This window comes from Corvus moneduloides, chromosome 20 (assembly GCF_009650955.1).
Source record: "Corvus moneduloides isolate bCorMon1 chromosome 20, bCorMon1.pri, whole genome shotgun sequence".
NCBI lineage: Eukaryota > Metazoa > Chordata > Aves > Passeriformes > Corvidae > Corvus > Corvus moneduloides.
In genome coordinates this window covers 2,277,055-2,299,439 of record NC_045495.1, presented here as the reverse complement: position 1 = coordinate 2,299,439, position 22,385 = coordinate 2,277,055, and the positions used below count along the sequence as shown (strand labels likewise).

The following is a 22,385-nucleotide window of genomic DNA, read 5'->3' as shown; positions in this document are numbered from 1 at the left end:
TGCCTCCATGGCTGCAGATGAGGGAAGGAGGCTGCAGGGTTAATTTGTCTCTTGATTTATGCTTCTAAATGCCATTTCCACCTGACAAGGTGGGAGCACCCAGTGGGAATAGCTGTGGCATGTGGGAATAGATGGGAGATGCCATCCATGGGAATGCTGTGGAGAATTCCAGCACAGCATCCAAGCATCCTCCACAACACAGGGCATTGGAATCTTTTTAGGAAACTGCCACCATTTCCACGGCACTCATCCCAACCAGATCTCTCCATCCCCAGCCCCTCTGGCTCCTGGATCCCCACTGAGCTGGAGCAGAGGCAGCAGGGCAGGTCCTGGCTGCTGACCCCACCAGCACCTTCCTGCCTGCAGCCTTCCCAGAAAAACATCTTTGGAAAGAGTCAGAGAAGTGATACTGAGCCTTTGTCTTTCACAACACCATCAAATTTTGGTGTAAACACAAAGTTCATGTGTTGGGCCGTTACTGAGAAAGTCAATGACCAAGGGAATAACAAATAAATATCCAAAATAAATAAAGAAATAAATAAATAAATAAAGAAGATGGTGTTTTAGCTGCGGGGGTCTTTTTGGAAAATGGGATAAAATGGGTCACACAGAAAAAGGCAGCAAGCAGTTCATGTCCTGAGGTGGACTCAGGGAGGTGACATGTCACCAGCCAGCCTCACGAGCTCCCAAATTCAGGATCTCTCCACAACAGCACATAGTTGCTACTAAAATTCCCCCCCTGTCTGCATAGAAAACTAATTCCCCCTTCCCCAGGATGCAGGACAGATTGAAGGGAAGCTGCTCCCTGCCTGTGGTGGGAAATGCCTCGGAGGGATCTCCGAGGCTCTCGGTGATGTCTGAGGAACACAGAGCAAAGCCAGAGAGCACCAAAGTGCTGCTACCCCAGTGAAGGAACAGCACTGAAAAGCAGAACAGAAGCAACAGGAGTGAGGGAAAACCTATTTACCTTTTTTTTAGCAGTTTTTACTCTTTTTATACATTACCTCACACATTCCCAAGCACAAAACCACCAGATGTCATTTCAGAGGGCACCAGCAGAAACACAGAAAAAAGCAGCTGCTTTATGATCTTTTTGTCTTTATGTTTTCCCTCAACATCTTTTTCATTCTCTGTGAATGCACAACTTTTACGCAGCCCCATTTTTACTGAAAGAATCTCCCTTTTGGAGGCTCAGCTACCTGCATGAACCTCTGCACGGCCCTGAACCCTTTCCCCTTTCATGGGGAAGCTGCAAACAGGGTTTCTTCATCTTCAAAACGCTTCCAACCAATTTGTCATTTTCCTTCCTCTTCATTTTTTTGGTCAGTGGATGGTACACACGATATTGAGCAATAATAACTAGAGGAGGATGAAAACTGCTGCAGCTTGGGAAGTGAGCTCAGGATATGATTCCTCCTCACCGGATGCCTGGAAGATGTCACTGAAATTCTCTCTCCCTTCGTGCAACCCGTGTGGAGCCAATATGAACTCCCAGCAAAGTGCTTAAAACCCCATTATTTATAATAACTGTTAAATGATGAGACATTGTTTACCCAGATCGCAAGATAAATTCTCACTTACAGAATGCTTGCCTGACCGTCCTGAACGTCATCTGGTTTTTATTTAAATGCAAAATGAAATTAGGCTCCCAATAACACAGCAGAAGAATTCAATAAGATAGGGCTTTTCACTTACAGTTTAATATTAACATTTTCCCATAAATGTTAATGAATAAAAGTCTACTGTTTTATATATTATCCATGGTGGGGAGACAACAGGCTAGGAATGGAAGGAAAGCTAATCTTTTCATACCACAAATTAGGATATATACTTCAAGGAGGACTAAGTATTCCCAGCACTGCCAGGGACCTGGCCACAACCCTCCTTCCTCTGGGGGCAGCCAGTGGAGCTGATCCCATGGGGATGCTCCAGGGAGTCTCCACTGATCACCGAGATCCTCTCCCAGCCAAAATCCCCTTTGGGTTTGTTTCCCTTTTTCTCTGGCCCTCTCTTTCATCCTGACCATACCCCTGAGGCACACTATGAACATCAAAAATCCAACACCATCACTGTCCAGCAAGGCCTGATCCTCTCAGACTCCACCAAGGAGAGCAAGGCAGGATTACTGAGAAAATCAGGTGACTCTTTGTGGGAAATTCTGTCAGAGAAAGGTGCAGGGGTGCTGGGAGGTGAGGGCACAGCTGCAGGCCACACCACAATGACAGGGAACAATACAACATCCGAAGGGAGAAGGACCTGGAGCTGGCAGAGGTGGCACTTTGGAGCTCCCCAAAGGACCTGTGCCTGCTGTGCAAAGCACCAGCAGCAGATCATGTGTTGGAAGAGAGGCTGAGAGGGCTGGAAGCTGCAGGACCAGAGGGTTGGCTCACACTGGAACGTTTGCATTGCTTTGGCTCTTGACTTCCCATTTACTGCAGAGGCTTTGCTGTGTTGATGTGGATTTTGCTGTTTGGTGACTCATACTTCATCCTACCCCTCTAATAAGTGTTCATTTAACAGTTTGACTGCTTAACAATTTATTGCACAAATGTGTTTCCATCCCACAGCCTCCTCCCCCATCTCCCCTGGAGAGGGCAATGCATAGTTTATGAGGGCTTTGTGACGGCCTGTGCTGCACATCCCAAAAATCAGCAAATACTCAATGGCTCTCTGGGGCTGCTGGGCTTGGGAGGAGGGACAGGAACTGTCTTGTCTTTATTCTGCCACCACCTCAGCAGCTGCAAGAGGTTTTGGCTCACAAAACAGCTGTAAAAATACCAGTCCTGGTTCAGATGCTGGGAGATGAGGGCTCTTATACTTACTGAGAGAGATATGCTTGCCATAAGTCATAGCCTACACAAAAACACCATAGAAAGACTCCTAAAAGGAATGACAAGGTAATTATAGGAATTACAGATGGAAAAATCCTGTTGTCTCCTGCCCCCTTCCCAGTGTGGGACCACTCGGTGTGGGGCAGGCTTCAGGCCTCGGACTTTTAAAGGGAAGATTTAATAAACACTGAGAAATATTTCTAAATATTTAGAAAACCCAAAATAACAGATTTCCAAGCCAAGCTGTACAAACAGAAAATGAATTTAGAAAACTTGTTAAAAACCCAACAGCTTTTGCGTGCACCAAAACATATTTGGGTAGCAGGAATCGCCTCCTGGGCAGGATGCTGCAAGCAGAGCTGGGAGGATGCTCAGCCCTGGCTGCAATACCTACCATGGCTCTCCTCTTGTTCCCCCTGGAATCAACAGCAGAACCCTCAGGGATGCAAACAGCTTCATGCTTTAGGAGGGACTCAGCAGACAATCAAATGTGAGCAAAGCCAAGCTAGACAGGACAGAGCTTTGAATTTTCCTGTGAAATTCTGGAGTGCTGCAGTTAATTTGCTTAATCATTAGGAGGAAAAACCACAACCCCAAGCAAACAAAAAAAAAAAACCCCAACACAGCAACAAATCTCTATGGAAAAAGGGAACTGTGTCTCTGTTCACTGCTTTTGAGACAAAGCATGGGAAGAAAAATGTCCAGTTCCAATAATGTCATAACCTGATTACAGCCTGACCAGAAGAGCTAAAACACTTGCAGAACAATAAGTAAGAAATTAAGTTTTAAATTGAGTGCTGGCCCTATCTCGTGTCACTTCTTTATATTCCAGTAGAAAGGACACTGCTGAGCTCATTTCATATCGAGCAGAGTGAGATGCCTGCATGCAGACACCATTTAGTCATCTCCTATATGTTCCTCCCCATTTCTTTCTCTGGGAGGAATGACAAATCCAGAAATGTGACTGCACTTTGTTTTATTATGATATTGATTTTTCCTGCCAAGGGAAAGTGCATTTATCCCCCAGGTCTGTGCGCTGGCAGGGAAGGGTTAACAAAATGTTTATCACAAAGCTGGCTTCAGAGTTGAAAGTAATGTGATCAGTAATGAATTTTGTGTTACATTAGGTTGTATAAATGGACAGACAAGCGCAGACAACAAGTGGCCAGGAGTCGGGGCTAATCTAATGATGTAAAAATAGAGACAGCACCAATTATACTTGGGGCCAGCTCAGAGCTCCTGCAGGGACTGCAAATGAATAGGTACAAATCAAATTACTGACTAATAGACGCACTACAAGAGAGGGCAGTCAATGCTAAATACATTAGGGCCTTGTGACCTCTCTGCTCCGAACAGCAGAATCCTAAATTTGACTTAAAAAAAAAAAAAAAATCAAAGAAACTCTTGTTCATTTAAGGAGAGCAACAGAACAACGTTATTTGTGAAATGACTTGAGACACTTTGATATTTTTTGGTGTGTCCCCCTATGGCCACGTTAGGTATGTGGCTCTTGGAAAGATGAGAGAGGGTTTGCTTTTAGAACAAGGGAAAATACTCTTTGTGCAAAAGTTAAGACCTGATAACAATACAGTTATGTTACATACCAAAACATTTCAAAGCCATGTGCCTCTTTGTGGTGATGTTTTTTACTGCTACTTCACCGGCTGTGTCTGTATCGAAAATAAAATATTTCTTAAAAAAATACCTTGATTTAATAAGAAGAAAAAGAAAAGGAATCTCCCCACACCACAATTGATAAAAAGCAAATGCAGTTGATCAAGTTGTTATCAAATGGCAGAAAGTCAGAGTTGTCTTGTGGCAGCAGTGCTCCCTTTACAATTTTTCTACAAACAGCAAGAACCTGAATTCACACTAGAAATATTCATGGTATCAGCAGTCACACCCCTCCTCCTTAAATAATGTATGACCTGGAAGAAATTCCAGTAAAAACTCCCAGGGCTGGTGGCAAGATTGGATTTGGAGACAAGGGAAATTACCGGGAAATTAAAAATGCCTTTGTTGGGCCTGCCCAGGGCTGTGTGATGGGGCTGCTCAGGGAGACCCTTGGACAGGAGAGAGCAAGAAACCCACACTGAAGTGCTTGATATCCCAAAATGTGTGCAAGGCCAGTGCTCCTCTTATCCAGCACTTCAGAAATGGTGGCTCCTAAAGAGCCTGAATTTTCCTTTCTTTTCAACCAGGCCCATCCAAATAAACCTTTTGTAGGAAGAACTGCACTGAGCTCTCAGACTTATTGGAGGGGGTAATTTAATCTCTGACCCTGGGATGAATATTCTGAAAGTTCAAAGGCTGCTTTTAGCATCGATGTTATTTGATCCACCAGTGGGTTTGCCGCCCAAGCTGGTTTTGCACCGAACGTATGCAGAAATCTCCTGGCAGAAATGCTCTTCAGGGGAAAAATCATTTGCTCTGTGTTCCTGTAGCCCATGTCTGAGTTAGGATGAAAACCAACTGAGGAGAGAGAAGGAGAAAATTGCCTTGGAAAAATTAAAAGGAAGAGGAAGAGAGGAAGAAAGGAAGAAATGAAAGAAGGGAGGGAGGGAAGGAGAGAGGGAGGGGAAGGTACCACTGAAAGCTCTGACTCAATAAAGGGCTAATCCTATTCCTGAAACTGAATGTACAGCTACATCTGTGTCCAGGTGGCTGCTGATCTTTGAACACAGCTTGTGAGTATGCATATTTCCTCCTCTGGAAAAAACCCCAGGAAGGCTGGTCCTTGCATAGAGCCACTGGCTTGCCCTCCTCCCTCTGCTTCCCACCTCAGCCAGGCATGCCAGAAAACGTGTGACTTCCCTTCTCCAACCCCCAAATTTCACAGGAAGATTTCAAAACCATCCCTCTGCAAAGCTCAAAGGTGTCCAGACCCAAGTTAGGCTCGGGCTGGTGTAACAACACAGGTTTGGCTGGGGACCAGGATCCAAAGTGCCTGGAGCCCCAGTGCAGGGTTTCCTCCCGGCCATCCCCTAACAGCACGTCTAATTAGCTCCACTTACTTACATCCCATTAATCAGGTTAAAGAGTTTGCTTCAACATATGAGCTTCCTTCAGTGCATTCTGAGTTTGTTCATGAAATTTGGAAGGAATCCAGACGGTCTCCTCCAAGGGCCAGAGGTGCACCTCACTGTGCCACGGGCTTCCCACGGGCGAGAGCTGACAGACTCGGAGGTTTGCAGGAGTTTTGGAAGAAAGATGCATTTCCAAAACCATCCTGTTGCTCAAGCTGTAATGGCTTGCTCCCCTATTATAGACTGATTTTAAATATTAAGCCTAGAAGTGATCAAAATACATTGGAAAGCTTAAAAAGCCTATTTGCTGAAGGAATAGGTGAATCAGAGGATTTACTAATTACAGTATCTTTGGAGGGAAAGATTTCTAGCCTAGGCTGGCAATTTCCTCCTGTCCAGTTTGAGTGGAATCCTGTCAGAGATATTTGTCTGAAGCAGAGTTTCATAAATCACAGCCCTAGGGTGGTTTTTTGGGGGGGGAGTGCAATATGAAGCTCCAGCACACACTTAGGAACTGCACTGCAAATGTAAATATTGTAGCTGCTTGAAAACAAAGCTTTGCAAGCAAAAGAGGGCACTGACCACTAACATTTGTGTCTAGACTTTCATAATTTCTTCTTTTCAGTGAGAGTTTGACAGAAACTGAAACAGCAAAAGCATCTTTTTGCATCTTTGCCAATTTACGCCTTCCTTGGAATTAAATGTGTATCTGGGCTGACAGCTTATGTACAGCAGACTCCGCTTGAGATAGACATGGGTCGTCTGAATAATTGGATAACAAGGGGAAAAGCTGTTTTCCCAATCAAGCCAACTAGCTGGACGACTGGAGTTATCACTTAGGTCACAAGGAAAGGAGATTTTTGGGGGGGTCACTTTCCAGACCTGGTTCTTCTCCCACCCACTGTCCGACAGCCCTTGGCACCCAGTCGGAGTCGGAGGTGGAAAAGCCTCATCTAATCCCCCTTTCCTGCGAGTGCCAGATTGCTCCTCATGTTTTTAGCACCCTCCAGTTTGATGTTTGTGGTATGACCAATCTCTGGGTCATTTTCTGCCTCTGCCAGTAGCCAGAGCCAGGGTTAGTGTTGCCATCCCTGCTTTGCAAAGCAATGAGGCAGGTACAAAACAAAGATTCTGGGAATATCAGCTCCCCAAAGTGGTCTGTGCACCACGAGCACACACTTCCTCCACACCACTGCAGCCTATCAGCCCTGATTTCTATATAAACCTACGTGTCAGCTATGCCCTAACAGTTAAGGCATTAAAAGAATCTATTTATCTCTTGCCATTAAGTGCATGTCAGGACCAGTTGAGCACTTGACAAAGTCTCACTGTCCACTCTACCGCCCAGTTTTTGTCCACACGTTGGACCCCAGCCTTGCACATGCACAAATCTTCACATTCCCAGTTAGAAATGTTCATTAATTTGTGCTGAAGTTTGAGAAAGACTTTGCAAGTTTTGTTAAATCTCTGCAAAATCTATTTAAGGACTGAAGAGAATCCAAGGAGCACAAACAGGGGTTAAAGCATGAGTAACATAAAGGCATAAATAAATTAAAATAGTTATTTTAGGATTATTAGAAGGATTATAAATTCCACAATTTTGAGTCCAATGTAGAAACATAAACACTGATTTTGAAAGCAGCAGCAAGATAGAAATCAGCTACCAACAAACAAACCTCCAGTGCCCTTTTCTGCTGAACTCTTTGCTGTCATTTCACTGTGGGGAGTGGGCAGCAGAGAACCCAAGGAGGAAAACTGAGTTTTTTCAAAGATAATTCAGTTCAGCCGAGCTTGGTTATAATGTAAGTGGTTTGGGGGAAGTGAAAACCCTCCTACTTGTTATGAGCCAACAAAGACACCTCTTTTTTGAAGTGAGGGTAATGCAGCTCCACACTTATCTCTGCCCATTTGTTAAGCAGCAGACAGATGTGAGCCCTTCCCTGTGCTCCCCAGCCTGAGGAATGGTGCTGGCAGCCAGCTCCAGTCCACTCCCTCGGCAAGAGCAGCTCTCCAGGTACATCTGAGCAGCAGAGAACTTCTCCTGTCTGTCTGGTAAAGAGGAACAGCTCAAGAGCTGTTAGGGGATGGAAGTGGAAAGGGCACGGGAGTTCACTGTCTTATCACCGGGTTTTCTCTGCTGCTCTGAGTCACCACATGCCCAAATCCTGAGAATAAAGGGTGTTAGTGGTGGAGAGAATCCCACGACAGGCAGGGAAACACAGAGTGTTAATGACAGGGAGAGGAGGATGGTGGGATGGGGTGAGTTGGGTCAGTGCTCATGTTACTCATTATTGCTGCGTACAATCGCTGCTCTGAGATGGCATCTATCTTACACTCATTAGGGAGATTTATGGGTCTGGAGCAAGAGCTGGGAGAAATCTCTTTGGATGAATATTAACTCAGTGATGGCATCTCTATAAACAGCTCCTTTCTGTCTTTACACCTGCAGTACTGCAAGCCTCATCTTATGCCAAAGAAGTTGGCACTCGCTGCCATCAGCTGGATTTGGTGAAAATGGAAGGGAAATACAGAGCTCTGTCTCTGACAAAGTTCTTGGTTTACAATATAATATAATATATTCAATATAATGTAATTACAATATAATACACTGTCAAGTCTCCAGGGCAGTCAGTCGCCCTAACCTGGCACATCTGGAAGGCTTCAGCTTTCAGAGGAGGTATTCCACTCACCTTTCCCCTTCCATACACAGCCTGAGGGGTGCTGACCCATTATCAGCAGTGGATACCCTCCCAAAGTTCACACTGATCACAGCATGGGTCAGTAAGTGATGAAATATGTGCCCTTCTCTATTTTCACAGCCTGCTTTTTCTACCTTCCCAGCCCTTTACAGACATGAGCTGATTGAAGTCCACAGCAGCAATGTGAGGCATCTCTATCCTCACTGCACTGATGGAGCTCTGGAGTCATGGACATGTGAAGTGTCTTGTCCAAGGCAAAAAGCTGGTGAGGATTTGCACCAGATCTGCAGCAGACCCACACTTAAGTGTTCAACCAACTCCTCCTGTTAACACCAAATCTCAACCCATCCTTTGATTTCATCTCTCTCTCGATGGAAATCAGAGGGAGGACAGTTGAGAAGGTGACCAGCTGGGTTATGAAGGTGCTTCTGCACTACTCAGCCTGGTTACTGCTGCATGTACCTACAGACAAGGGCTAAAATCCTGCTCCTCTGCATCCTTCTCCTCCAGGCTGTGGGAAGCTGCTGCAGTTTGCTACCTGCTCCACAGTGACCCACCTGCAAAGCAGGATGAGCCCTGATGGGAGAGACTTCTTGAGGAGCAGGGAGAGCTCAAAGCAGCACAAGATCCTCAGTGATACATGAGGGCAAGAGCAAAAGGAAGAGACAGCTCCCGCTCTTCCTGAAAGATCCATAGGTTGGCATTCCCACACCTTTCTGCTGGTTTCTCCTCTTTTGTCTTCCCAGGAAAGCTGCCAGGAGAGTGACAAGTGAGTTGGCAGCTGATGTTAGGAGCCACCATCACTATGAGGAGTTTTTACTGGAGGTGTTTTTTGGAACAAGTGGAAATTAATGGAGACAATAAACCTGCAGTAACCGCGCTTTAGTTTCTGAGCATCTCCTACCACGGGGCCCCTTCTGACAGCCTAATCTCTGATGTGCCATTCCATTTACTTAAACAGATGATACAATTTATCAATATAATGGACACTGATGAAGATGGATTAATTTGGATTACAGAACCAGCGCTTCACAGTGGCTCTATTCAGGACACAAAATGAGGATACGTGTGATTATTGCATTGTTTGGAGCAGGGTGGGCAAGGGCAGCAATCTGCACAAGGATGCTCCTGAGCTGGCAGGAGGGGAGGAAGGAGAGCCCTTGTCCCAGCTATACGATAAGGAAGCTTCATGTGCCAACATCTCAGACCGTATCCATGCGATCTACTGCTTCCATCCCACTGAGATCCCCACAAAAGTAAATTAATCAGAGAGAGAGAGGAGCGTACAGAGAAAAAGGAAAGGCGAAACTAAAAAAAAAAAAACAAAAAAAAAATCACCATTGGGTGAGATGTACGTGATCTCTGATCACACCTCTTCTTTGTACCTGTTCCTGATCCCACCATGTCCCTGCTGGGGGATTCGCACATGGCGTCGGCCAGGCGCTCGCGCAGCCCCTCCTCGCCGTGCTCCATGGAGGACATGTGGCGCAGACCGAAGTTCTCGGGCCAGCTCCCACACACCTCCAGCAAGGTCACGCTCCGGTCGAAGGCACCTTCAACAGACAAAAGGGACACGTGTGGGACACCCTGGCACCAACCTCCTTCCATGTGTGGTGCATTTTGGGTGCCTGAAAAGCTGATTTTTAGCACAGGAGTTAAAACGTTTATGTTACCAGCACAGCACAGCACAGCAGAACCCAAAGTATGGACCAGCTTTGACCAAGCAGCTGTAAGAAAAATGGTTAAATTAAAATACAGACCCAATTCTGGTCTCACACTGGTGAAGAGTCAGGAAAGCAGCGCAACAACACAAATGTGAATGGCATACATTTATTTTTATGTTAGACAAGTAGAAATTATTTTTAAAGTTGGTTAGTCTTCCACTGGGCTGCTGCTGAAATCCTTCTTTCCCCTCCTCATCCTGGACAATGGAAACAACAAAGTTATTTTGTCTTTGCTAATGGGAAGAAACTTTAGCTAAAATCCCTTTCTTGCTCTGCAGCAGAGAAGTGCAGAGCATGGCAGGGCTGCCTCGTTTCTGACAAAGGAACAAATGGATCCCTTCCCTCAGTCTGGGATATCTGTGGGTTTTCTGTGCTCCTGCACTGGGAAATTTTAGGTCAAATGTGCTCTAACAGAGACTCTTTCACCAGCAGCGCCTACTGAAGGCTCTGGCTCCTGTGAGGGAGCGCACGTACCTCCAAAAGATACTTCAAATAATTCCTTGACTTGCAGTTATTACCTCATTCACAGCAGGGTATGATGTTCTGCCGAATGCAAAGATTAGATTCTGAATTCAGGATCACTTCAAAGTACAAATTAAAATTATTCTCCTTTATTATACAGCAAGTCTTCTGCGAAGGCTTACTTAAATCATTCCCACTTGGAACAAGATTACAGTTATGCTTTGTTGCTTCAAGTACATACCATTTACTCCACTATTAGGTAACTGAATATGCAGCGTTTATTGTGCCTGGTTTCTGCCAGCCTACCGAGGGGAAAAAATGCAAATGCCAATGTTTCTCAAAGTTAAAAGTACATGAAACACGTCCTTGTTATCAGGCCTTTGGTTTTCCCCTTTGATCAGCCGTCAGAAACTATCTACACTTGTAGTCTGTGACTGTACAGCTTCACAGCACACTCCCTGCCACTGACAGGTGGTAATAGAAAGGGTGAGAGACCAAGCCCCGCGGCAGGCGGCCCTTCCTCTGATAACGTCCAAAGTACCGGGTGATAACCGTTCGTAAACACTCGGCCAGCCAGTTAATCCATACATCAGCAAAGAGGGGCAGATAATTCTGAACTCTAATGGCACGGACAAAAGCACCAGGGCTGGCATTCAGGGATTTATATGGGCTGCAATGGTGACTTCTGGCTCCTGAATTTCATCGGCGCGCACGGCGTTGATTTATCTCCTCAGCCTGGCTGCGGAGTGGATTCCTGGCACTAGAAAACCATCAACACTAAAATGGACCTCTACAAAATGGGACCGTGGCTCTTGTGTGATACATGCACTTGAACTCTGGATGAATCCCAGTTTAAACCGAGAGGAGGAATGACCAAATATTTCAACTTTTAATGGCTCTTTGGATTTATAAGGTTGCTCCAGTCCACTAATTTGTTTTAAAGCGAGGGTTCTTAAAGCTTGTTTGAGAAAATGCAGGGAGGAGGCAAAGTAATTTCGATGATGTTTAAATCTCTACAACATTTTCATGATGTCAGCTCTCCTAAAGGCAAGAGGAAAAGCAAAATCTGGGGGGTTTTTTGAAGCTTTTTTTCCCCAAGTCATCCTTCTACAGTTTCATGCAACCCTGAGACCCTACAGACTTCAGGTGTTTTTGACAGAGCTCTTAATATACCCTGAGAATGATCAGGGGGACTTTTAAACCCGCTTCCCAAACCTCAGGGAAGCAGCAGGGACATGATGAGCTCCCACAGGTTTGCAGGGCTGCGCCAGAGATGAGAACTCTCCTCTTTTCTGGTGTCAGCCCTTATTCCAAAAGTGAGAAATGGGAGCATTTCTGCTCCTATAAGCAGACATATGAATAATAAGGCAAATGGCTTTTGAAGCTCTGCCAAGATGCCTGCTTGTGTGTACAGGGAGAAACTTCATGGAGCGCCGGGCTCTGGCTCCTGAGATACTTGAGTGAGAGCAAAGGAGACAAGTGCAGCATTACCTCCGCAATCAGAGCCAGGAGCTGCCAAAACTTCTTAGCAGCAACGTGTGAGGCTGCAAGTGTTAATGCAAATGCAGGTTAGAGGGATTAACTGCACTGAAAACTTGCTTGTAAAAAAACTGTAGGGCTGGGGAAGCTGTAGTTTTATCTTTCCTCCCTTTTCACTCCTTCTCTGTGGTAGCAGCGCACATCTGGCAAGATATCCAGACATCCAGCTGGGATTCAGCAGCCACCGCTGTAGCCTGTGGGTGATCACTGCCTGTAACAGGCAGAGGAGGTCCTTGCACCGTCATCTGCTCTGTGCTGCCCTGGAACCCACAAATTCCCCCTTACTTCAACACAGACACTGACAAAGTGCGTTCCAGGTAAAGCTGAACACGCAGAGTGTGACTGAGGTTATTCAGGACATGGGGCTAGAAAAGGGGACCTTGCTTGAGCAGGCAAATCCTCTCCTCCTGTAAATCCCTGGCTCTGTCCCTCTCTGATGCAAAACAAAACTATTTCAGGAAAAACAAGATTAATTGTCATGGACCTTCCTGTTGGTCTCGCCAGTGCATCAGCAGACAGCACACATATCAGAATAAAATAATTAAATAATTTTTTCAAGGTAGAATTAAGTTCTGGGTATTTTTACACCTTGGAAAGTGACTCTGGAGTGTGTGACATGGCAATGGGCTGGTTGCTCCCAGGAGCCTTTGGCTGCTCTGCCCTGCCTACATCATTCCCTATGTACATCATTCCCAATGGTGCAAGGGCTAATGGCATTAAACTTCCACTGATAGCAGCTCACCCTATCTCTGCTATTTATTATATTGTAATCTCTCCTCCTGGCTGCCTGGCTCTCCCCTTTTCAATCCCAGTATCTCACTTGATAAGGTATCAAATTCCCCATCGCCGGCCAGCGAGGAGTTTACAAATAAACCTCGGTGGAGCGTCCTGCTCTCAGAATCGCCAAAGCCAGAACGTAACCACAGAACCAAAGGGCTGAGAAAGCTCCTGCTGATTCCAGGGATTACTGAGGGCTGAGGGGAGGCAGGCTGACAGCCTGCTGAAACCCTACTGACAGCCACCAATATCAGCCCCTGACGTGTGAAGCCCAGACTTTCCCCTGTCCCCCCGGCCCGGATACAGCTTTGGCTGGGGAACAGGTTCCACCTAAAAGGAGCAATTCATTTAGGAACAGCTCAAGAGTGAGCAAAGGACCCATTATGTGAGTCAAGCAATTACTAGTGAAATCCTGGTGAAATTTCATTAAATCACCGAAAAAAAAAATCTTATTGACTTAAAACTGTGTCAATATTTCATCCTATTGCACCATGCTTTCAAGCCAGCAGAGCACTCACTTCTCCTTTATTTATTGAAGATGAAACTGGGTGGGAATGAAGACCACCAGCCTCCCCTGTGTGATGTCCAAGCATCATCCCAGAACTCCACATCAACCCAAAAGCAATGAGCAAGACCCATGGCTTGACCATATAGGTCAAAAATGCTTTGTTTTGCAATTCCAGCCCCAAATGCTCTGAGCTAATTCTGCTCCACACACAGAATTTTTCTCTTCAAACTTCAGTTTTTGCCTGAAAACAATCTCTGACTTCTCTCTTTCCACAGACATTTGCCTCCCAAGGAGCACCACCCTTTTCTCTTGCCACTGCTGATGGAGCAGAATCAGGTCCCCATCTTTCTGCTTAGCATTTCTTGCATTTTATTAATGGCAAAGGCTTCTATCATTACTCACAACAAATTACCTTCCTTAGACACACAGGATTTGTATTCAGCATTGCAATTGTTTCAAGGCTTTTAATATAAAAGCAAAATAAATTCTAGAGAAGAAAGGAAAAAAACCAACACCCTAAACCTTGGAAATGTCCTTTCATTTCACAGCCCCACCAACCAAGAGTGAGAAAACCAGAGAAACTTCTTTTCTTCTCTGAAAAAAAAATCTAGTAGTAAAAAGTATTTTTACAAAATGTTTCAATGCTTTGAGTGTGTTATTTTTCTAAGTCAAAATAGCTAAGCTGAATCTTTCACCATAGCTCTTTAATTCGAAAGCCAGGGGAAATTTTTTTCATTAAACCTCTGGACGGCTTTGTTTTAAATATGAAATCAAGTAGCTCCATTTCCTGTCTTCTAAGGAACAGTAAATCAAAGAGAGAACGTTGTCCAAAAATACAGTAATGGTTCTATTAAAGAGCTTGACAGTTTTGAGCCTCACCTTGCATATTGCAACATACGTGTGAGCAAAAACAACAGAGTGAAGAGGAGGAGAAATGACCTGGCAATTTTAGTTGGTAAAAGATGCATCCTGATCAACGGGATGGGGCTTGACCCCACGTGATGGTGGACCCTGAGGTGCAACCAAGAGGGACAGAATGGTTGCCCATCACCTCTCCTGCTACTCCTGGCCTTTTCAGAAGCAGGAGTGGACTCTGAAGGGAGTCCTGACCCTCCTGGCACTGGCCACGCTGGTGACCACAGGGAGCTGCCCAGAAACTCCTCGGCCGGGAGTGAGAACCCCACAGGCGTGCGAGGAGCCAGCACACGGAAACTCCTCGCCCAAAGCAGTGAGTCAAACTGTAACATACCCCATTTAAACATTAAAGGTTGAACTTTCCTACAGGCTCTGCCAACTCCCCTGCAAGCCCTAACTTTGTGATTCCAGCAGGAATGCCACAAAGCGGCCGCTCTGAACATTTGAAGGGGGATGCGGGCAAATTCCTTACTTGAGTGTGGAGAAGCAATATCCCCCTGACCTGCCCTGGATCTGGCATGTCTGTGCTCATGGCACGTGCTGCTGATCCCCTCCTGTGCATGGCTCACACGCTGCCAGCCCACTCTCCCATGGCACACCAGCTTGCATGGGACAGAACGCGGTTACACCAAGGTGTGAGTGTTAATTATTGCCTTTGGAAACCATGGCAGGAGCCACAGCCTTTGGAATGACTCTGCTCCCTGTCATCTTCCCTCCCACGGAGTTTCTTTTTTTCCAGAACCACTCACAGTTCTCCTATAAACAGGACATTACTCACCAGCTCTGTATCCTGTGAGTGCATTTAATTAATGGAGACTTCGGCCGGGGTACCCAGTCCCACAGGCAACCAACACTTCCAAATCCCTTTGAACTCTTGGCTAAGTGAGGCTGAGAGGTTGCTTGTCCCTCCTCAGCACCACAGACTTGCAAACAAAACCGCTGTTTATTCCTCTGTCAGGATTTCTAAATGAGTTTGGAGCAGAAGTGAAGCTGACGGGAGGAGCGGAGCAGCCTCGGGAGCCCCCGTGCCCAGCAGCTCCATGGATGGTTGGGAAGGAGGTTGCCCAACCACTGCCCATGTCCCACGTGGCCACAAACTCAGGACAGTGGCCCAGGCAATGATGGCAATGTCCAGGATCATGGTGCAGGTCCTTAGTGACCATCCCACCCTCCTGCTGCTCCCCACATCCCGAAAAACTCCATCTCCTCCACTCCTGCACAAGGGGGTAACCAGGGGCTCAGGAGAAGCATTTGGGATGATCAGGAGCATACCCAGCCATCACGGCCATCCTTGAAGGCTTTCAAATGCGAGCAAGGCTGCAATTTTCAGAGCTGGAGCGGCAAGATATTTTTATAAATACATAAATCTTTTCAAGGAAAAACAAATATAGAGAAAAGAATGTAAACATTATTGTAAAATGCATAATAAAATGTGTGTTGTTTGTTAATTTTGCTCCTTATTATACAGCCTATCTGTACCACCGATGTTGAAACATTTGCCTTTTAAATTCTTTTTTTTAAACTCCCTTATTCATTTAAAAATAGTTTCCTGCATGTTATATGAATAAGCAAAACCTAAGGTCCTAAATCCAGGGGAACTTTGAAGTATGAAACCCATGGTCTATGGGAACTATGTTTTCATTAATCAAAGTAGATGTTTCTAAAGCCATCAGATTTATCATGACTGGATTTCATATGTGAAACCCAATATACACACAGACATACACTGCTTGTCCTTTCGGATTAGTCCTGACCTTTTACTCTCCTTTCTGAAGGATCTGCCTTTCCTCAGAGCGGGGCTGCCCTGCTTTGCCAAAGGAGCCTTGACAAAGTGCGTTTCCAACTCTCCGCTTTCTGTGTCTGAGTACGAGTCTGGGCTAAGGTCAAAACATAAATGATTAAGTGTATTTATTAAACCCTGCCTTTGCCTTGAATGCTCCCAGAGCCTGTCAGATGCCATCCAACTGCAGATCCCTGCTGGCAGCACACCTGGCCACCGAACGAGGGGCCCGGCGCTGCCACAGCCCCAGGACCCCAAAAGCTGAATGGAGCCCCTCAAAGCCCCCCTCCCCCAGCACTGCCAGGAGCTCCTCCAGCACTGCCGAGCTCCTGGCTTCCCCAAGGCATGGAGGTTAGTGGAAGGACACGAGATGGTTTAAAAACTGGAGGCAGAATGTGACAGCCGTCCAAAGCAGGACTTCAAAAGAGAAAACGCAACAAAACGCGCGCTCGGTGTCAACGGGGAAATTTATGCCGTGGTTTTGCAGTACCAGAAGCACGAGGCGTTGTCAGCTTGTCTGAAAGAACAACACAGGGGCTGGGGCACAGGTGGGCACAGGTGGGTGCTGCCACAGGTTGCAGCCACAGAGAAGATGCAGCTCATCCACAGCCTGAGGAGCACAGCGCACTGAAAAATCAGCTGAGCGTATTTTTCCAACACTGACTGCCCTTTATTTAGCTGCCCAAAAGCAAGAAGAGATGGAATCTACAGTATAACTGGATGCTATTATGATTTTGAAAACAAAACATCCCTTTGTAATAAAATTAATTTCCAAGAAAAAACTTTAACCCCCCCCCCCCCCCCCCCCCCCGAACAGCAAGATTCGTGCATATTTTAACGCTTCAGAGAATCAGAACGCCTGGAAAAAATCAGGAATGCTACAGCCAGCCCCAAGCCCCCTTAGAGATTAACATTTCTTTATATTTAATCCTGGCATAAAGCAGAGTGTCCTGAAGAACCCAGGGCACGGCACAAGCTGGGCTGGGGGTGAGTTACCAGGTACGAATCTGCACAGCAGAAAAACTTCACCTGATGTTCTTTCAGCCTCCAGGTCTGGAAATTTCATTAAAAAAGGATTCGCAAAAGATCTTCAGCACTTTTTCGTTTTTGCAAGGTTGGAAATGTTTTCTTGTGGTATTCACATACTTATAATTCTCAGTCCTGCTTAAAATTAGAAAATCCAGTAACGTTTTTTTTTTTTCTCCTAGTAAAATTTCCCACTCTCTGAAGATCTACGACTTAGCTAAGCTTACAATAAGATGATTATACAGATTTTCAACAATGCCTAGGAAATTTAAACACACAATGAATTCCATTAAATCTCAGTGGAGGCTTTTTTAGATGAGTCTTTATTTTGTTTGACTTCTGCTCCGAATAGAAGTGGTGATTTTAGGATGCTGAAGCCTTTCGTGTTGGCTTCGGTGAGGAAAACGCTGTGTGAGATGCAGGAAGGATACATCTGGTATTTCTGTGACACCACATAATGATCCTTATTTCTTTATGTGCCAAATCATTTCTGAACTCTTGGGAAGAGGTTTGCAGGCGTACCCTGTCTTAACGAGGTAGAAATATGCCAATTCCACTGCAGGGGCTGGAATAATAGATTACTTCCCTTAAGAAAACAGATTTATCTTGCTTACTATCAATCTCGTGGCATGTGCAAATGCATATCTATATACACATGTACAAAGGACCCATAATGGATTAGAAAAGGCTCATATTTACCCACAAGTAAGGAAGGATCTGACAACTCATCAGGGTTTTCGGGATAACCGAGATCTTATGTTACACTTCGAGATACAAGTGTGGATTTGTCATCTTGCTTGAGACTTAGTGGTGACTGTGTGAGCCAAGGAATTTAATTCTGATTGTTTCATTTGAATTAAAAAAAAATCTTCGTGTTGAAAAAACATTGGAACTGTGCTATGTCCTAATATATCACTCAAATTGTAACAGGAGACTCCTTCTTGTGTAATAACAACAGAGAGTGTGGAAAAGCCAAGTTCATTGTGGGTACAGCTCATCTGCAGCTGAATATTGGGGATACTGGATTTGAAACCTGCTGCAAAGGAGGGGTGAAAGCTTCCCCATCCCAATCCCAGCTGGCTGGAGCTGCACAGCAGGGGGGGATGTGGCTCAGTGCCCAAATCCTGCCCCAGTATCCTCAGCATCCTCCACACAGCATGCCCAGTCCGCCAGAGACACAGAATTCTGCTGGGCTTGGGGTCATTTCTTCTTTTTAAGTAATTTGCAGGCTGAGAAATGTCCACAAACGAGGGGAGATAATGGGCAGTGTCTTGTCAGTCAGGAGAGAGCTTAGGGCAGAGCATCTATGGGGAAGCAGCTGAGCACCGAGGCTCTGGAAACACAGAATTTGGTTTATATCACTAACAACCCGTTAAGAGAGAAACTGGAATATTTTTTGCATTATAAGAGCAAATATTTCTCTGGTCTCATATCACCTTTCCCAGATGAAACATTTCACAACCCATCTGACTTATAAACAGAAACCAAAATATTTTCCTAAGGTGGATCACTGATCCCACTCAGGGCTTCCAAGTTGTAATTTATTTGTCTTACCTCAGTATGAGATAATGTGCATGCTGGTTCCAAGCTACTGTCTAATCACCACTTGGATTTGGGATAAAGAAATCTCATTTGCAAACACCAGGCACTAGCTGGGTGTTTGGGAATTGGTCACAGGGTGACTTTTCCTGCTGGTTTGTGCCCAACACACGGGTGGCAGTGGGTAACCAGCTCCTGCAGCACAAGGTATAGGATTCCAGAATGGTTTGGGTTGGAAGGGACCTTCCAAGACCATCCTATTCCATCCAGTCATTGTCAGGGACACCTTCCATGATCCCAGGTTGCTCCAAGCCCCGTCCAACCTGGCCTAGGACACTTCCAGGGATGGGGCAGCCACAGATTCTCGGGGCAGCCTGTGCCAGGGCCTCCCTACCCTCACAGGGAAGAGCTTCTTCCTAATGATGAACCTTCTGACACTTCTGTAGCAAATCTCACTGAGTTACCATTCAATTTATTAGGGTTATACCCAATAGTACGAGCAGGGCCTGCTGGAATCACAACTTCCCCTCAGTATTTCAACATATTTCACAACCAGCACGAGATGGATTCAAGTGTTAAACCAGAGTGATGGAAATGTTTGTTTTTGGGGCAGCTGAGCAGCTGCCACCAGGATACAGCACCATTAACATCAGGAACTGGCTTGGAAACTCAGCAGCTTCTTAACTGAGTGACAAAGATCAGGGAATGGAGGAGAGGCTACAAAACACACCTAAAGGACTGAGGCAAAATGAGTTTTCAGGGCTGATACAGAGAATTTTATTGTTTACACCACGGAAGAGCCGGAACATTGAGGTTCAAGTAACTCACCAAGGTGACCACAATGAAATCTTCTACCTGACAACAACCCAGTGCAACCCCACATCTTCCTACAAGGTGTGAAAACATGGATGGGACCTCCAGAGCCACCACATCCTGCCCTGGCCAGGCAGCACCTCGCAGGTACTACTCCATCAGCTCCGAGCATTTTGGAAATTGCTCCAAGTCTCTACATCCCCCCAAGAACACTAGAAAAATGTGTTTCTTTAAGGACTACAGAGAAACGTGAAATTTTATGTTTAGAAAGTAATAAAAACTCAACAAAACCTTAAACTTGTTTCCTTGTAAGCTTTCCAAGTCAGGGAAGATAAATTTTTTTGGCCCGATTCTGAATTCATTAAAAGCATGTGCCAAGTTGCACGAGCAAATTTTCTGAGCTCCAGCAACGACTGGACCTACAAAGCACTGAAATCTCTGGTTCTGAGCCAGCTTAAGCATATACTTACTTTTAAGCATGCAAACAGCCCCAGTGACTTCAATGGGAGTATATATATGCTGAAAGTTAAGTGTGTGCTTAAGTGTGCTGCTGGAGCGGGGCCAGAGCACTCGGGAACTCACAGCACCAAGGTCTGATCTCCTCCCAAACCCCATCCAAGGCAGGGATTTCACTCCAGCCAGGAAAGACACAGCTGGGCAGGAGCCAGCAGCCCCTGAAGTTTTCCTCTGCATCCACCGAGGAGGTTTTGCCCTTGTCACTTGTGTTATCCATCAGGCATCTGGTGGCTGGATAAGGCAGAGCGACGTCGCAAGGTGAGATGACGGAGTGAAAAAATGATTGCAGCTGGCACGTCCCAGCCTAAGGCTTTCAGTCATTTAACTCATCTCCCTCTCATCCTCAGCACAGCCTGTACTCAAAGGGCAGGGAATTCACCCTTCCCCAAGCTCCATGCTGGCCGCAGCAACTCCAAGTGCAAAGAGGTATCAGGCAGCCGTGGCTCCCTGTTCGTGGCTGACAGCAAAGCTCTCAGGAACAAGCAAGAACTCCTGAAAAAAAGAGTCACACAAGGTCTTTGACTGCCTTGAGTGACAACACCATTTTAGCACTTGACAACAGCACTGACCTCCTGCTGCAGCAAGCACTAAAGGTGACTAGCAGGGTGTGCCTGTAGGGCATCACCCTAATGGGGATGAATTAAAAGGCAAATTTTCTTACTCTTTCTTACTTTTCTTCCCACAAAACCAGAAAAAAGACGAAAGTGGGTGCACCAACCCAAAATAATGCAAAATAAATCACAGTTAAAAGGAAAGTCTGATAATTCATACTGTTAATTCATGAATCACAGTGAGCTCTAAGTTGGAAGGACAAGAACTGGCTTTGTATAGTCAATTTTTTCTTTTCTTCCTTCAATAAACCCTGTTTTGGAGCACTGATGGCAAGGACGTGTTTTGCTCTGATTTATGATGCAATGAAACCTCTAATGTCATTTGGGATGGACCATTCCACCAGGAGTCACCTGGTACAGAGAGAGGGAAGAAGGAGACATTTCAGTGGAAGTCCAAACCACGACACCCCAAATCCCTGCCTCACCCAACAGGCTGATTTCCTTGGATCTAGAAAGAACCATTCCAGTTTCCACAGCACTGTGGCCCAATCCCAGGATGGTCCAAGCGGGTGTTTCTCACTTTCCACTTCCCCAGGAGGTCCTGATTCAGCTTTATAGCACCTTCAAAATACACTTTATAGCACCGACTGGCTTAAGGATGCCAGGAAATGTGGGATCATCCACACCTGGAGCTGGAGCTGCCCCAAAACACAGGGGAGAGGAGCCCCAGGTCTCTCCTCATGGACCAAAGCATCAAAAACCAGCACTGTGACTTTCTGGGTTGCAACACCTAAATCCTGCTGCAAAATCAGCTTCAACCCACTTGAATTATTTGATAATTATAAAGATGCTGCTTGCAAAGGCAAGATGGATTCTGAGAGCTGCAGTCAACCATTCTGGTGGACAATAAATATTCCACTTAAATCATGGCTTGTACATATTTGAAAGGATAAACCTGCTACTAATAACCACGAATCAAAAGAGAGGATTCCAATTTTAATGCCAGAAAGCTAACAAAAATCTTCAGTGTGTTATAAACAAATATCCATCATTACAAACTAAGTTCAGCATGTAAAAATCCAAAGATGGAGTTTATTGTCTTTAATGGCTGAGAAATGACAAGGGTGTTTGGTTGAAGAGGAATTTAGCAAGAAGTAGTTCTGTACAAGAACCAAAATCTGTCTTTAAACAAGAAAATCACTGTTGACAGTTTTACAGTAGAATTAAGCTGCGGTGAACTCTCAGAAGTGGGGCTAATCACAAGTTTCTGGGGAATTTAATATGGAAAAGAAAGCTGATTATTAGGGAGACTGATATAATTCAGGTAGAAGCTGATCCCATACCTTTTCCAGACTAAAATTATGAGTGAAACCACTGATGTTTTGCAGAGGGAATTGCTTTCTGCAGCCTGCAGAACCGCCTCCTTTGGGGAGGATCTGTGAGCCCATTGGATCCAGTGCTGCTCCAGCTCCAACCATCCTCCCATCAGCTCAAGGCTTCAACAGGAAAAACTTACTCTAAACCAGAGAGAAGCAAATCCAAGGAGGCGAGGAACCTAATGAAGATATGAGAGGGATGCAGCACTCGTGATGATGTGGCTGTGTAAATTCAAGGGGAAGTATTTCCTCCAGTGGGCAAGCTCAAAGGTGGAAGTTGTCCAAGGGGAATCTCTCAAAAGC

General features: G+C 45.5%; 1 protein-coding gene across 9 annotated transcripts in view; it reads right to left on the bottom strand.

Annotated features, from left to right (window-relative positions):
* BCAS3 (BCAS3 microtubule associated cell migration factor) overlaps positions 1 to 22,385 on the bottom strand; it is a 300,310-nt gene that overhangs the window by 11,347 nt on the left and 266,578 nt on the right. For 3 of the 9 annotated variants that reach the window (XM_032129570.1, XM_032129572.1, XM_032129571.1), the window contains 2 exons: positions 9,942 to 10,109; positions 4,436 to 4,501 (listed from right to left, as the gene is read on the bottom strand). The exons of 1 other annotated variant lie outside the window; for it this stretch is intronic. In XM_032129570.1, the coding sequence (XP_031985461.1) occupies positions 4,436 to 4,501; positions 9,942 to 10,109 (234 nt within the window). Of the gene's footprint in view, positions 1 to 4,435; positions 4,502 to 9,894; positions 10,110 to 22,385 lie in introns of all 9 variants that reach the window. 5 more of the 9 variants (XM_032129573.1, XM_032129574.1, XM_032129576.1 and 2 more) reach the window with 4 other exon arrangements.